Genomic DNA, 16,989 nt, shown 5'->3' with positions numbered 1-16,989 from the left:
CATTACAATTGATTTGTTCTTGATATCAATACAGGTTTATCACCCATGTGCGCAAGATATACAATAGGTGGCGGTAATGCTCCTAAGGAGTGAACGGCCATTGAACGAAAAGAAGAAAACAAGGTTCAACCTTAACTTTAGAAAGACTAGGAAGTGGAGCCCACTTTTGTATCAATGATTTATTTAGTCAAACGACAGATAGGATGCTCATTGAGGTCGGCGTTGCACTAGTTGTTGCTCTGGGAGCATTCTGGTCATTCAGTGGGGAACAGGAAGTCTGTAATGAGAAGTGGATCAACTTCAATAAATACAGTAAGAGAGAGGTCATGTGGATTTCAGAATACAATTTGATTAAACGAAAACCTGCTACATTAGTAAATAAAATTAAAAACAAATGAGGAAATATAAACGATAAAATTATTAAATGTTATAGGCTGCTGCAATAAAGGATATATACCTGTACATTTTCATACAATTTAGTCATAAATGTATCAATTTACTAATGTGTTTATTAAAATCAAAATAAATAATTACATTTATTTTTTGAATATTTATGTAATTATTTAGGCTTGCAGTTATTTATTTATTACTTATTTAACGGGTTATAAGCTGTTTTTTTACAGTCTATGGTTATAAGTCACACGTCGCCAAACCAGGGGCACGTTCAAGCTCAAACCGGTGCGCAACGTTTTGCTACGGTTTCCGGTTTGAACGACATGTTTCCTGGAACTGGAAGCGGTGTGCAACAGGGTTTGAGATGCGTTTTCTCTTGTTTGGTGGGTGTGTCAAAAATGTCAGCCCAATCAGCAGCAGCATGTATATAAACCACGTGGTATTAAAGAGACAGCGCATCCAAATAAATTCACAAGAGCAAGTATATTGTTTGCACATGCTTATTTACATTAAAGGCAAAATAACTGAAATAGTAAGAGCACAAGTATAGATCTGATTCTTCTTTAAGTCTGTCTAAATATCATTTAGTGATTGCAATGTCTTCTGGTCCTTATCCTTTCCTTAGGAAGGTGTGCTAGACACTGATTAATGTAACATTAAAATACTATACATGAGCAATATCACTCGCGTACAAGAGCGATACTGGCTCTATATCAGCATGGCTGTGATTAGGCCAGAGGCACGAGGCCGGAGGCAATCACAGCCGCTGATATAGAGCTGGTATCGCTCGAGTACGAGAATGATGTTGCGTTTATACAACAGTTCGACAGAACATGTGTGTAATTAAACTAGAAACAGCGGAGTGCCTAATAAAACCCTCTTTTGTGCGGAACTACTTCCTTCCGCCACGGATTCAAAGCTCAAGTTGACAGTTAAACATGCGTCACTTTTAGAATTCGTATCAAGGGCATGTGCTGCTTCAGTTCGGTTATTAGTGAGAAATAATGAGGTTATAAGAGAGAAACAAGACGTGCATCCAAATGAGAGAGAGACTGCGAAGCTAGACGTTTCTTCTTATATTAACTAACGTACTCTACGATTAGCTCAGTGAATAATTAAAAAAACCATAGACCCGGCTAGAACAAGCGGAGTGATACAAAATTGTGAAAGGGCGTTCCTGTAGCGATACCAGTACAATATCTCACGGTTCTCAACCAATCAGATTTGAGAACCAGAACGAACTGTTGTATAAATATTTATATATTTTGCTATTGTATTGTGAAGTGACACTTTCAAAAACTTTTCTATATTCCTCTGATTATATAATGGTAAATATTACAATATCATAGCACAACAACAGTGATCAGCAATAATGATAAGCCTAATACTCACAGTAAAAATATTAAGGCCATATAGATCATAACACAGGCTCGGAGGTAAGAAGTGGATTATCCTTCACCTGAAATGTTTGTCTTTTCATCCTGAAATGCGAGGCAAATTTTGGATCACAATAATTAGGAACCACAGTTTCCACAAATCCCTTCACTCGATTGGGATGTTCTCTTTTATTCTGGACGGCAAGGGCAGTGACTATAACATCGAGCAGTATTAAACACGTATTTATACCGATTTCATCAGGCTATATATATATATATATATACAAACAATATCAACGTGTTTTTTTAAACAAAAAAATAATAATTTTCATCAACAAAATTCAGTCCCTTAGTCAATCAGTATGTTGTTACTGAAACTCTTCTAGTTTCTTCTAGACTCTTCTGAGACAAAAATTGACCATGTGCACATGTCATGGGCTTCACAGGGGGGCTTCAGTAACACAACTATGAATGAGGTCCTTCAACTAATTAAAGCTTTCTCTGGAATTAAAATCAGGATATGGTGTCACACCAGAGGACATGGTTTTCAGAGACAAAATGTATTAAGTTCCTACACTTTCAAAAATATATGGATGAAAAAAATGATTGCCATTTACTAAAATAGACACTTGTACAATTATGCCGGAGGTATTTATTAACATTTTTCATGCTATAAATGTTGTAATTTATTGAACCATGCTTGAGACAGTCACCCCACAGGACAATTTTGAGATTTGGCTCAAAAATGTAAAAAATCGAATAACACTGCAGCTTTTATAACAACAGGTCCATGTAGGACAAAGAAATGTTTAACCATTTACTGCATTTTTTAAATAACGACAATATTAATTATGTATGATTTTTATCTTGTGGGACAGTGAAAATGCCATGTCACGTCAACAACCCATACGCAGTAGGCCTATACATTTATATAACTCTAGTTCTGTTTGTTGTGTCTATTATTACTAGGCAGTGCTAGGGTGTGGCACAATGGTAAAATACCAAAAAGAATGTTGGCTTAAACTCTGCACTGGACAATCTCACCAATTGGATGTTGCTGGAATGTTGCATGTTTTGTAAATCAGTACAGCATGCCAAAATGTAGTTGCTATAAATCTGTCCTCTCATCCACAGGACTGAAGTATGACTTCGAAACAAAGCTGTACGGGCAGCATGTCGCGGCTCAGGTCATCCTGAAAGCCGTCACAGGCTTCATGGAGAGTGAAAACCCAAAGAAAGCGTTGGTTCTGTCCCTCCACGGCTGGACCGGGACCGGGAAGAACTTTGCGAGCCAGCTTATAGCGGAAAATATTTACAAAAAAAAGATGAGGAGCAGATTCGTTCATCTGTTTTCAGCGACGGCACACTTTCCTCACAAGGCTAACATCGACACATACAAGGTGACGAGTTTATACAGTATATGCAAATACATAGAAAAGACGTGTATTTTGTTGCACCAACTTGTTTTAATATATTAATCTTTTGTGTCCCTTAACTGTAATATCTGTACAAAATGTATGATTGCATGTGTTTAGACGTGGTTACAGGAGTGGATACGAAGTAATGTTGCCATCTGTCCACATTCAATGTTCATCTTCGATGAAATGGATAAAATGCCTCCCGGGCTGATCGACAGTATAAAACCTTACCTGGACTTCTCAGACTACCTGGACGGAGTCTCGTACAGACAGGCCATCTTCATCTTCCTCAGGTCGGTGTCATCGGCACAGAAAACTTTTGACCCATTCAAACAGCCTCTGTAAGCCAGCTGTTTTTGTTTTTGTAGCAATGCTGGGGGTAAGATGATCAATGAGCTGACTATGAAATTCTGGAGGGATGGTAGAGAACGAGAGGAGATCCAGCTGAAGGATCTAGAGACAGAACTTTCACAGTCTGTCTTCAACAACGAAGACAGTAAGCCAAGTGTCTCTCTGCTCTCATCTGCTAGTAGAGCAGAGAATCTTCACAGCAGTTGGATTGTTAATTAATACAGAAATAAGCCATACAACACTGTATGTAGTGATTTTACAATTAAAAGCTGTTGTTGGGTACAACTTGCGCCTTAAACATGTTATAAAATCACTTAACATTTAAAAGTGTTGTAAAATGAGTAATTAAGTAAAATTAGTAATTAAACACCAACAGTAGCATTATGATAATACACGTTTATTATATATGAATAATAATCACATTAAACATTTTTCTTTAAGTAATGATATTCATTAAACCGGCAGCATAACAGAGGTCATTATTTGTATAAACTATTAGTGCATTGGTCAGGTGGCTCATTCAATCAGATTTTACAGCCATATCCGTTTTCTGAAGTATAGCATAGTGAGTTGAAAATCCCACATTACCACTTCTTTCTTTCTGCAGGTGGTTTCTGGCACACTAGTTTAATTGATAATAAACTGGTGGATTTCTTCGTGCCGTTTCTTCCTCTGGAGTACAAGCACGTCATTCAGTGCGGTTTGGCTGAGATGGCCAGAATGGGTCACACCCCAGATAACAATGTGGTTAAAAGAATGGCTGATGACCTAATCTTCTTCCCTAAAGGGGAGCGCGTCTTCTCGGACCAGGGCTGCAAGCTCATTGCTAACAAATTGCACTTCTATATATAAGACACAGAAAAAGCATCTCCAATCTGTCATTCGTCATCATTTAAATGAAATATGTAACACAAAACACACGTGTTACGTGTCCCGGGCGCGGAGCACGTAAGCAGATTAAAAGTACCAGAATTATCAGGAGAAACTAAAGCACACGCAAACTTCAGTGTCTTTCCGCAGGCGCAGCTTGGTAGCGTCTCTTTATTAACATGAACATCATAGTAACAGTATAATACTGAAATCTTTTTCAATGTTTTCATAGTGACATTTACATTTACATTTAGCAGATGCTTTTATCCAAAGCGACTTACAGATGAGGACAATGGAAGCAATCAAAATCAACAAAAGAGCAATGATACGCAAGTGCTATAACAAGTCTCAGTTAGCTTAACGCAGTACCTTAAGCTTAACACAAGGTTTTTTTAAAAATTATATAATAGATAAATAGAAAAAGAGTAGAGCAATCTAGTGTTAGAGGTCTTATTGCTTTAGTTAATTATATGTAATGTGGGGTTTTGGGGTTTGTTTTTGTTTCATGTTCATGTTTTCATGTCTTTTATTTTGTAATTGTTTCACCCTGTTGGTGTCATGCTTCCTTTGCCCTCATGTATCTCTGCCTTGTGTATGTGTCATGTTGGTTTGTTCTTGTCATGTGACCCTCTTGTTTGCTATAACTAGCCATCATGTTCCCATTGTGCCTTGTTGTGTATTTGATGTTGTAACCCGCTGTCGGTGAGTTTAGTCAAGTCTGTTCTCGTCAAGTCTGTTCATGCCTCGTCAAGTCTGTGTATCTTGTTTGGATTATTGTTTGGATGTTTGGATCACACTGTAAATAAAACTGCACTTGGGTTCTCACTACGCTCGCCTTCAGTGGACTGATTCGTTACATTATATAATAAATGAAAAGAAAACAGATAGAATACAAAAAGGTTAGAAAGCAAGTGTTTTTTTTATTTTTATTTATTTTTTAAAGAAAACAAGCAGCAAATTAATAGAGTGCAAGTCTAAAACAGGACAAGTGTTTTTTTAAGAATAGAATTAGAATAGAGAGTGCTAGAGTTAGAGGGTCAAATAAAGCTGGAAGAGATGTGTTTTTAGCCGATTCTTGAAGATGGTTAAGGACTCAGCTGCTCAGATTGAGTTGGGCAGGTCATTCCACCAGGAGGGAACATTTCATTTAAGTAACAGTCTCACGTGCGCACAGCAGCAGTGGTTTAGTTTTGTGTGAAAACATGGAGGAAAAGCTGGGAGGTTTTAAAGAGTGCTAAGGGAATTATACAAATGAATATATGGATGAATTAATTATATGAATGTACCTCTGAAGATTCTGACTGTCTTCAGAAAAGATTTGATGGCATTTTGTTTTCGTCTTCGCTCCATGTAATACCTAATAAAGTAGTGTTTTAAGCGCAATGCTGTTTTGTCCTCGGAGGTTCCGGGAAACAGCTCTAATTCTACTGTTCCAAAAGCGCCACCTGCTGTCAGAGAGTGGATTTGCATTCAGTCTGGGTGCAGTTTTTGTCTGGGCCAAAAGATGGACTGAATTTGCATGCTTGGAAAAACAAGCTTATGTGGATTCTACACATTTAAACAATAAGGTATCTAGTATTATTTATGGAGCAGATAAAATACATTCATACATAATCATTTATTAATCAATTATAATTTTGACTTAACCCTTTTCTTTATTTAAAGGGGTCATATGATGAGATTTCAATTTGTCCTTTCTCTTTGGAGTGTTACAAGCTCTTGGTGCATAAAGAAGATCTGTAAAGTTGCAAAGACTAAAGTCTCAAATCCAAAGAGATATTCTTTATAAAAGTTAAGAGTCAGCCACACCTACCTAAAACGGCTCGTTCTAACACACCCCCACATGTCTACCTCACTATGTGGGAAGATTTGCATAACGCCGCCCAAATGTTCACACAAAGAAAGAAGTCGTAACTTTTATCCTCGCTGTAGTATTGTTGTTGCCGCCATGTTGTGAAGGCGCTGTGTGTTTCGTTGTGAGAGCGAAACTACTTTGTTTGGTCTTCCAAAAGAGGACACGACTAGAAATCAGTGGTTAAGTTGTATTTACAACACTGTTCCAGAACAGTTCAACCCAAATATTCAGATGTGTGCAATGCATTTTACGGAGGACGAGGACTGTTTCCTGAACCAGTAGCCTAATGCGTCTGTGGCACAAAGGCTGTTTCTATAAAGTTGGGCAGTTCCAACTTTGCAAGGACAGTCTGGCGCTTCTGACTCACAGACTGCAAGTACGTTTTTTTATATTTAAATAATTTGCCACTGACGATTCAAACGTGAGTTTTGAGCAGTGTAGAGTAGCGCTTGTTTGTTGTTTCTCCGATCACAAATGCAGACGTGGTTTTATGTTTACACGGCGAGATACGCAATGCGTAAAAAGACAGTATAAGTCATTATAACCAGTAATTATGTCTCCACTGGATGCAACAAAAGCCTCATTTATAATGGGTTTTATTGGTTTTGTCTCGTCCTGCTGGGAGACGGCATCACAGTATGTGAGGGGCGTAACATTTCTGTCACACGCTTGAGGTATTTGGCCAATCACAACGCACTGGATAGCTGGCCAATCACAGCACACCTCGCTTTTTTCAGACCGATGAGCTTTGTAAAAATCAACACGTTTCAGAAAGGCGGGGCATAGAGGAGAAACAATAATGTACATTATATGGTAATGCAAAACACATTGCATTACACCAAATACACAAAATAATGTTCTTTTTAGTAACGTCATATGACCCCTTTAAAAGCTGAAATGTGAGGTTTACCATTTGTGAAACTTTTTCAAAGCTTTATTTGAACATTTACATTAGATATTAAAACATGCTATTAGATAAACTGTTGTCAGTCATGTTGTCATTTAAAATCCGGACATCATTCGCAACGTTATTGTTTTAGTTATGCAAACAAAAACTCATTTTATTTGTTGTTTGTTGATTTTAAATGTAAAACTTGGTGAAATGATTTATGTGCCGGTACTTTTTGAACATTTTAACAATACCGTGGTAATACTGATAACCGTGATCATTTTGGTCACTATAATCGTGATAAGAAATTTTCATACCGTTACATCCCTAGTGCAAATAATGAAACATCAGGATTTTCGTAATAAAAATAATATCTTCCAGAATAAAGGAGTGATTTATTTCTGTGATAAAAATAAAATAACTTAAATAAGCCCAAAATGTATTGGTTTATTACATAAAAAAAAAAAAAAGACAGCCGTTTCTTAGATTAGATTAGTAGATTTTATTAAGGATTTAAAGCTAATTTATTCCTTGCTGTAACTGCTGTGAATATGTTTCTTCTTGTTTTTCCCTATCAATGCTGCCTAAAAGAAAAGCAGAATGCATAATGTTCCCCTCGCTAAACATTGGGTAACTTTTAATTAGTTGAACAAAACAAATTGGGATTGCTTTTATCGATGTGTTATATTCCTTTGACGGAAGTCACAAGAATCATCAAATAGCCTATATAGGCAGAATACAATTACAGTACAGTTAGTAAATGACTCCTTTCTAACAGACAAAAAACAGTTTTGAAGTTACAAGACACTGAAAATGAGCAGATTTTCATTTGAAGATCAAAAATAATATTTTATGTAGCTAGCCTACTTCCTTTGTAGCTTTGATGAACAAATAGGGAGAGAAGAGACATTCTTCCACATTAAAATATCTCTGAAGTCTTAATTTCAGAAGTACTCGAATTAATAATTTAATCAAATAGGCTAATTCAAATACCTTCCTGGGTTTTTAGTTATATGAAACCACAACAGCTTTTTTTATTTTATTAAACTTCAATAAACTATCAAATTACAGTTAAGGCTACAATAATACACATAAATACATAAAACACAAACAATATATATATAAAATACTAAATTTGTGTACAAAATACACATACAGCCAGGGGCTAAGTCTTAATTGCTTTCTTATTATGTCAATAAATAATTATCTTATAAATTTGAATTTCTTTTTCAAGAACCAAACATAAAGGATTGGTTTTACTGTAAAATTAAAATTTAATTTATAATGTAGCCTAGTACTCTTTCCTTTTATTTAAGTGGATATTAGTAAAGCCAAATAAAACGTGTTCTATAAGCACAAAGATGTTATCAATTATAAATCTAGTCAAATCTTTCCCACATTTTTTAACATGAGAGAAATGCCAAAATAAATGAAACAAAGTTTCAGTCACCATATTCCAAAAAGGACAGTTCAAATCTATCATTTTTTTTAATTTAACAAGAAAATTATTTACTAGGTGGTATGTCAAATTTTAAAGGTTACTTCCTTCACTTTGTTTATCAATGAAGAGACAATGTGTAGGTGTAGAGACAACGTCTTTTTGAAGTAAATAAGTAAATTTAAAGTATATAAGTACATTTTCTTTTTGAAGTAAATAAGTATCGCTTTTTATTTCTCCTCTTTCCTACTACTTGTTTCACTTCTGTTTCAGTTTTTTATAACCACATATGTAGTTGTTCTTTGGTGTAGTGTGGCTTAGTGTTATGTTAGAATCATTATTATACTCATACCTTTGTAATATTTTGAATTGTTTTTAGCTTTATTTTTTTGTTTTCATTTAAATGTTTAGTTTTGAAATGTTGTTGTATGCATTTGTCATTTTTATTTAATTTATTTTATTTTCTTAAATGTGTGTGTGTATATATATATATATATAGTATTTATAGAGTTGTAGCTTTTAGTTTGAATGACTTTTTCTTATTCGTGGCGTCTCTTGGCGTGGAACTTCTCGCAGCTCGTGCTTGATTCTGAACGGAACGCTTTTGATTCGGTTTACGGAAGTCGCTCATCATTAGTTACTGCACCGGATTAGAGTCGCTTTCGCTGCTCGCTGTCAGACAGCAGAATGCGGTTGACATGTCGGCTGCTGTTCGCTGGCTGTATGTTGTGGAGTTTGTCGGTCACGGCGGCGATAGAGCCGATCAGCACCAGCATCGCGGTCGGGATGGCCGCGGCGCTCACCGGGTTCCTGGCCCGTTATCAGAACGTGCTCTATTACTTCCAGGAGTGCTGCAGACCCGAGTGGATCTCATACAACAAAACAGGTTTGCGAGCGCTGCTTTGTCTTTATTTGTTGTGTTAGAACGCAAGAATGCATATGAATATGTTTATGGGTCGTGTCCTATAAATCCACATTTTCCTTATATTACAGTGAATTAAATCCACATTTATCTTTATTAAAATTAATTAATTCCATGCCGATGCCAGCATTTAAATGCCATAGGCTACAATCAGGCAGTCAGAATTTATTAATATTAATCATCGTCTTGCATTGATGGTGTTTATAATTTGAATGCACCTGACACTTAATAGCCTAGGCTATATCATGCATCATGCATCATCTGATATATGCATTTGACCTCATATCTGGTGTGAATGCATTTATGCTATGTATTACAGCGCTAATTCTTGTACTGATACTGCTTATTGAGTTGTACTTGTTCGCAATTAATTTTAATGTAATTAATATTAATCAATAACTTAAATTACAGGCTATATGATAATATAGGAATCGGACAAAAATCATAACTCATCTAATAATATGTCAACATGTTTTATAACGCAAGCATAATTAAAAAAAATAAAAAATGTTCCAACAGTTTTAAATCTGCAAGTAGTTTGATTTAAAGCGACATTTTTAATATATATATATATATATTTATATATAATATACAGCGTATATATACTTATTTATTTAGTCATTTAGCAAACGCTTTTATCCAAAGCGACTTACAAATGAGGACAATAAAAGCAGTCAAAACGAACAAAAGAGCAACAATATATAAGTGCAAATGACAAGTCTCGGTTAGCCTAACACAATACATGTAGCAAGGTGTATATACAGTGGTGTGAAAAAGTGTTGGCCCTATACACATACATACAAACAAACACACACATAAATATATATACACACATACACACACACATACATGCATACAAACAAACAAACAAACACATACATATATATATATATATATACACATACCCACTTCAAATGTTGACTACTGTATTAAAAGTGTATTATAATATTATTATTTGACTTTAGTCCAGGCTACCTAATGTTTCAAGCAATTCAAATGTTTTTTTTTAAACTTTCTGTTAACTATAATAACCGCATTGTAAACAATTAAACATGTTTTGTTGTCCAATATATGATTTATTAATTTTAAATGCAGGTGTACGTGTAACTCATTTGTTTGCTGTAAACCTGTCCTCTCGTCCGCAGGACTGAATAATGACCTCAGGACGAAGCTGTACGGGCAGCATGTCGCGGCTCAGGTCATCCTGAAAGCCGTCACAGGCTTCATGAACAACGAAAACCCAAAGAAACCGCTGGTTCTGTCCCTCCACGGCTGGACCGGGACCGGGAAGAACTTTGTGAGCCAGATTATAGCGGAAAATATTTACCAGAAAGGGATGATGAGCAACTTTGTTCATCTGTTTACAGCGACAGCACACTTTCCTCACGAGGCTCACATTAACAAGTACAAGGTAATGCAAAAAAACATGGAAATGACATTTTATTTCACTGCACCAACACAAAGCATCCTGTATGGTGATTAAATAGAATATTTTATAGTCATATCTGTGTTTAGACCCAATTACAGGAGTGGATACGAGGGAATGTTTCTATCTGTCCACGTTCGATGTTCATCTTTGATGAAATGGATAAAATGCATCCCGGGCTGATCGACAGTATTAAACCTTACCTGGACTTCTACGACAACCTGAACGGAGTGTCGTACAGAAAGGCCATCTTCATCTTCCTCAGGTCAGAGTCGTCAGAGTTCTGTTAATGCAGTTGGTCACTAGTCGTCATTGTTTAGTGTGCTTGATGTGAGCTGCTGTCAGGCTGAGTGGTACAGACCAGAAAAATCTCAAATCAATCAAATTTCAGAAACTTCTCCAGTTAAAATGTTTGATTTTGTTACTATCGTTCCTGAAGAAAGACAAACATGAATAGTGATGAAAGCCAAAATATCCTTTTTTCCGTTTCAATTTTTCTGGACTCCTTTTTAATGGTTAAATTAAATTTTATTAATCAAAAAGCATGTCTAATTAATTAAAATCACGAAACTTAAACAGTTTAACATCAATTTATAAAACGTTTAACAAAAATTACATGTTTAGGGCCCAAAAATGTTTTATTTTTTCCAACCTAATGTTTTGTTACCAAATTCTGTGTTTTAGCATGTCTAATTATTTGAAAGCATAAAAACAAGTTTAATTTATTCTTACAATAGCCTTATGATTTTTTTTCCCCCTCAGAAATTCTGTGTTGTGTATTAACATTTTTAAGGCATAAAACATTCATTTAATTTATCTTTTAATTAATGAAAATTAAACTTTTTGGAAAATAAAGGGGATTTAATATTACAATTGAAATATTGTATGATTATTCCTTAAAAAATAAGGTTTTAATCATTTTAGTAGTAGTAGTAGCCTATTACGTACATTCTACTGAACAATAAATTTTATTAATCAAAAAGCATGTCTAATTAATTAAAATCACGAAACTTAAACAGTTTAACATCAATTTATAAAACGTTTAACAAAAATTACATGTTTAGGGCCCAAAAATGTTTTATTTTTTCCAACCTAATGTTTTGTTACCAAATTCTGTGTTTTAGCATGTCTAATTATTTGAAAGCATAAAAACAAGTTTAATTTATTCTTACAATAGCCTTATGATTTTTTTTCCCCCTCAGAAATTCTGTGTTGTGTATTAACATTTTTAAGGCATAAAACTTTCATTTAATTTATCTTTTAATTAATGAAAATTAAACTTTTTGGAAAATAAAGGGGATTTAATATTACAATTGAAATATTGTATGATTATTCCTTAAAAATAAGGTTTTAATCATTTTAGTAGTAGTAGTAGTAGCCTATTACGTACATTCTACTGAACAATAGTAGGCTAATATATTTCTGCCGCAATGTCTTCAAGTTAAACCAAACTTTTATTTTGACGGGTTGCCGTGAATACCTTTACATTTCTGTGTGTGTATGATATGAGGATAGTTTTACTGAAATGAAACGATCAAATGCTCACGAAGTGACTCTCAGAGCAGTTCCGGAGATGTTGTTCATGTATTTATGTCTTCATTTAGTGAGACTGCAGACGTTAATATCACCGGAATCGTCACGCGCGCTTCAGTACGAGTAGTAAACAAAACCGCGCGTCTGCGCCATTCATTAACACAGAGACATGCAGAATTCAAATTTAAATAGTCGTTTTGTGGCTTAATATTTACAAATACTACTCTGGGAGTGTGCTCACTTGTGTTTGCGCATCGGGGCAGAACTCCGCTGTGCGTGATCACAGTCTATGTGCGCGATCCAGAGAGCGCGACCATGTAAATGACATGCTGTCGTGTAAATAAGATAAATAACATAAGGCTATTTAGTTTGTTTAATAAAGGAACAAGGTATAGACATGTTCTATAGGAAAGGTAACTTTAAATGACTTCTGTTGTGATCTGGTGCTATAGAGAATATAAAATTAACTTTAACCCTTGGGGGGCCGCGGGGCCGCCCCCGCCCCGCCCCCCTAATATAATGACAGGGGAACCACTGAAGTCTCTAAATGGTTCAATACCAGAGATATGGGGATCCCAAAGCAGCTCCATGTCCAAAACGTTGAATTTGACCGCTGATCTATATATATTGACTTTATATTCATTAAGAAACTTTTCTTTTGGAGTCTTCATTTTTAAGGCCCTATATGGATCACTCCCAGAGATATGGGATCTCTATGCAGCTCCATGTTCAATAGTTGAAAAGCAAAGGTGGCATATATATCCCAACAGCCTCTGTAACTTACTTGTTTTTGATCTTATAGCAACTCTGGAGGTGAGAAGATCGTTGAGGTGGCTCTGAATTTCTGGAGGGATGGTAGAGAACGAAAGGAGATCCAGCTGAAGGATCTCGAGACAGCACTGTCACTGTCCGTCTTCAACAACAAAAACAGTACGTCTCATTTCTCTTTCCCATTTGCTTATATATGAAGCAGAAAATCTTCACGACAATGGATCGTTATGCATTATCTCGTTCATTAGTTTCACTGTAGTTTATTTACACTTTCAAGTGCATTGTTTAATTAATTACATTTGCATTATCATTCTTCTTTCTTTCTGCAGGTGGTTTCTGGCACACTAGCTTAATCGATATGAACCTGGTGGATTTCTTCGTGCCATTTCTTCCTCTGGAGTACAAGCACGTCATTCAGTGCGGTTTGGCTGAGATGGTCTCCAAGGGTCGCGCCCCAGATAAAGAAGTGGTTGAAGCCATGGCCCGCGACCTGAACTACTTCCCTAAAGAGGAGCGTGTCTTCTCCATGCAGGGCTGCAAGGTCATTCCCGCCAGACTGGACTTCTATGTTTGATCGAGAGGGGAAAAAAACAAAGACTCAAAGACAGCAAACTGGTTATCTTCTGTGTGCTTTTTTTCCACATAGCTTCTTCTGCAATAGAAGGAATTGCTCCTCAGACTGAATTATACGAAGTCACGCTCTCTAAAGACTATAAAGCAGGGGATGTTTTTACTAAATCACAGGTGTTTTATACAATAATGGAGACTGTTTTATTCATGTCGGCTCGGCTGCTGAAGTCCTTGCTCTCAAGGGTGTTTCTGTTCAAGATGATGAAGTTTCAGAGGAAGCTTTTTAATTAAATGACTTTGCACATTGTGGAGCTCGTAAAAACACTGGCTGTCAGCGATTTTATAATGATCTGTATTAATTATGATGGGGAAAAAGTTAATTAGCCTTTATCTTGAAATATCCCAGATACATTCATTTCTGCCTTTTTTTTTTTTCCAAGTTGAGGATGAAGATCCGGAAGATGACTTGAAACCTAAAGATAATTTCTGTTTCCAATTTGTCAGGATTCATATTCGTGTCGTCGATATGTGCCACTGATTCTGATTGAAGGTTTTGTTGAGTAAATCAAAGTGCCTGTTTATCTTAATAGAAAAAAACTTGATTTAAACAATTTCATATTTGAGACATTCATGAAACTTTTATTTTTCAGTTGCACCAAGATAAAATGGCAAAATACTGGATCTGCGTATTGATTTTGATAAAGCTGTATGATGTAAACAGACTCGCTCTTAAGAATTCTATTCATGTTCACATTGACATGTTAATTTCTATATCTTTTTCATTGAGTTTCCCAGTGGTCCATGATTCACTGGATCAGGAGTTTTAAAATTAGACATTGCTGAGACAGATGTCTGTCAGATACCAATCCTAGAAATGAACAGAATATAAAAATGTCTTTACGACTTCAGATGTCTAGAAATCACCATTTTTTAATTCCCTGATATTTGCAGATTTACCAAAAACAATGTGCACACGAATGTGCCTAATTAATTGAACCATGCCCAATTTGATCATTTTCACAATGTGTAATTACAAAAATCATAATTTGCTAGATTTGTACTTTCCATTTAGTGCCATATTTATCACATGCCGAATAGTAAACAATGTAACAGACATTTGATGCCTATTTTAAATCTCACTTAAAATAATGACTCTGTAAATGATGACTTTTTATGGCATCTGAATTATCTAAATGATAGGTGCGAAGTGTTCCAGGACACTGTGTAAATACAGTGATATTGCTGTGACGCCATCACAGTACAGCAGTATTGCAGCTGCTCTACTAAAACAGAACCATTCATGAAAAATAATAAACCCAAGAGAAACAGTGTAACATTTTATTTGAAAATAAACAGCACTTCTGATTTCTGATCCACATGTTCTTGTGAGCTTTGGGTCCAGATGTGTAGACAAAACTCCATCAACTGTCTTTAAATCATCTTTTTTCACGGTGTTTCCGATGACAACAGTATTCCACATAAGCGTTGTTCCCGACTGCATTTGGAGGCACAGTTCTATATCAGGTTTCCATTATACAAGCAACACAGCATTAATGCAACCATCGTTTTCTGGGTTATTCGTCACTTGGGCGTATTTACCTGAAACACAAGATCATATCTGTTTTTATCCTGCGAAACACAAGGACTGCATTGACAGAAAGTGAAGAGCCAATCAGACACTCACCCCAGATGACCTTCCCGCCCTGCGTGACCAATCCGAGCTCACTGACGTTGACCTCGATGACCGTTCCCTTGGTGATGACCCCTAGAGTGGTGTAGAGGGAGGAGGAGGGGTTCTTCTTTACTCCCAGGATGGGCAAACAGAACGTGGCCTTCAGTTCAGGATGAGTGACATGTGCCTTCTTAAACCTCAGACCCTGTAGACATTAAAAATCACAACTAATAAAAATATATTTTTTAAATAAAAAAAAAAAGTACAATAATATTAATGCACTTCTTGGGCTTTCTATTGTCACAACTCACTCGAGGTATTATTTTTATTTGATCTATTTTGCTCAACCTGAGAGTGCATGTGTGGTGTTTTACCATAGGTCTGATGAAGCGCTCATATTTGGGCGGTTTGCGTGTGAATCCGTCTCCTACGAAGCAGACTTTGGTCACCATCCTCTTCCAGGCCTTTTTCTGTCTCTTTCCTGTGCGGATGACCTTCAGAACCTCGGTTTCACCCTGGGCTCGGACCTTCGGTAGAGGAACCTCCCACTTTCCCTAAAGAAACACATAAAACAAACCTCATTTTTAGCATGGACCAAAAAAGGCAACGTTACATTGGTATTTGCAACAGTTTGACTTCTGCAATGTGTCCCCTACCAAACGAGTCAGGATAATTCATGAGAAAAAGACAAAAGGGAAGGCTGGGACTTGATTGAATCCATTGATAACTGACTGGATTGGTCAAATTTTATGTTTAAACATCAAAATATTAATAAAACCTTCTAGCTTTTTCTTAATAGTTTCATATATTCGCTCCAAATGTGAAGTTTTTTTGCTTGGCTACAACAACCAACATTTTACACTAACGGAAAAAGATTGGAATAAAAATGTTTTTATGTTAATGAAAGAAGTCTCTTCTGCTCACCAAGGCTGAATTTATTTGATCAAAGTTACAGTAAAAAAAGAAAGAACTGTTTTCTATGTGAATTTATGTTAGTCCGTAATTTATTCCTGTGATGTGCAGCTGAATTTTCAGCATCATTACGCCAGTCTTCAGTGTCACATGATCTCTCAGAAATCGTTACTAATACAATCCTAAAGTGTGGGGTAAGTAAGGTTTAGTGCTGGGCGGGTAAAAAACTTATATCACTGTATTTTTCAAAATTATACCGGTTTCACAGTATATGACGGTATTTAAAAAAAAATTTCCCATGCATTTTCTACTGATTGAGAGAGGAAATAGGCTACTGCAGTAGATTGACTTAGAATGCCCTATTTTACTGTCATGATGAGTGAATATTGTAGAAAAGTTCCACTCTAAATAGTGACGAAACACAACCCATTTATACATGTTAACCAGGAGTCACTCTCATTTATAATCGCGACATCGTCTGATAAAATCAACATGCATGTACAGTAGATGCATGTTGAGTGGCTATGCGGTGGTTTTGGCTAGATTACTTTTTTTGTCTCATGCAGCGCACTGCCTGAGTAACAAAAAAAAAA

The 16,989-nt window shown here is 36.0% G+C and overlaps 3 protein-coding genes across 4 annotated transcripts in view; 2 read left to right on the top strand and 1 right to left on the bottom strand.

Annotated features, from left to right (window-relative positions):
• The first annotated feature begins 129 nt into the window (after window positions 1–129).
• On the top strand, window positions 130–4,701 carry LOC107585653 (torsin-1A-like). Its single transcript, XM_016272765.1, has 5 exons — window positions 130–312; window positions 2,904–3,169; window positions 3,305–3,480; window positions 3,556–3,683; window positions 4,146–4,701. The coding sequence occupies exons 1-5, from the start codon at window positions 204–206 to the stop codon at window positions 4,388–4,390; spliced, it is 924 nt and encodes a 307-aa protein (XP_016128251.1). The 5' UTR covers window positions 130–203; the 3' UTR covers window positions 4,391–4,701.
• Window positions 4,702–9,136: 4,435 nt separating this feature from the next.
• LOC107585651 (torsin-1A-like) lies at window positions 9,137–15,281 on the top strand. Of its 2 annotated transcripts, XM_016272762.1 has the most exons (6): window positions 9,137–9,476; window positions 10,658–10,923; window positions 11,028–11,203; window positions 13,274–13,401; window positions 13,572–13,815; window positions 13,861–15,281. In XM_016272762.1, coding segments are annotated over exons 1-6 (1,014 nt in total). In that variant the 5' UTR covers window positions 9,137–9,277; the 3' UTR covers window positions 13,862–15,281. The 2 variants fall into 2 exon arrangements, with proteins under 2 accessions (XP_016128248.1, XP_016128247.1); XM_016272761.1 differs by having other exon boundaries at window positions 13,572–15,281.
• The window catches only part of LOC107585652 (ribosome biogenesis protein NSA2 homolog), a 3,333-nt gene continuing 1,480 nt past the window's right edge, over window positions 15,137–16,989 (bottom strand). The window contains exons 3-5 of the mRNA XM_016272763.1: window positions 15,859–16,038; window positions 15,497–15,689; window positions 15,137–15,411 (exon numbers count right to left, since the gene is read on the bottom strand). Coding sequence (XP_016128249.1) covers window positions 15,344–15,411; window positions 15,497–15,689; window positions 15,859–16,038 — 441 coding nt within the window. The 3' untranslated portion in view covers window positions 15,137–15,343. The remainder of the gene's footprint in view (window positions 15,412–15,496; window positions 15,690–15,858; window positions 16,039–16,989) is intronic.

Source organism: Sinocyclocheilus grahami, unplaced genomic scaffold, assembly GCF_001515645.1.
Source record: "Sinocyclocheilus grahami isolate Dianchi unplaced genomic scaffold, SAMN03320097.WGS_v1.1 scaffold73.1, whole genome shotgun sequence".
Classification (NCBI taxonomy): domain Eukaryota; kingdom Metazoa; phylum Chordata; class Actinopteri; order Cypriniformes; family Cyprinidae; genus Sinocyclocheilus; species Sinocyclocheilus grahami.
Note: the sequence above shows the minus strand (reverse complement) of the source record. Positions and strands in the feature narration are given on the sequence as shown.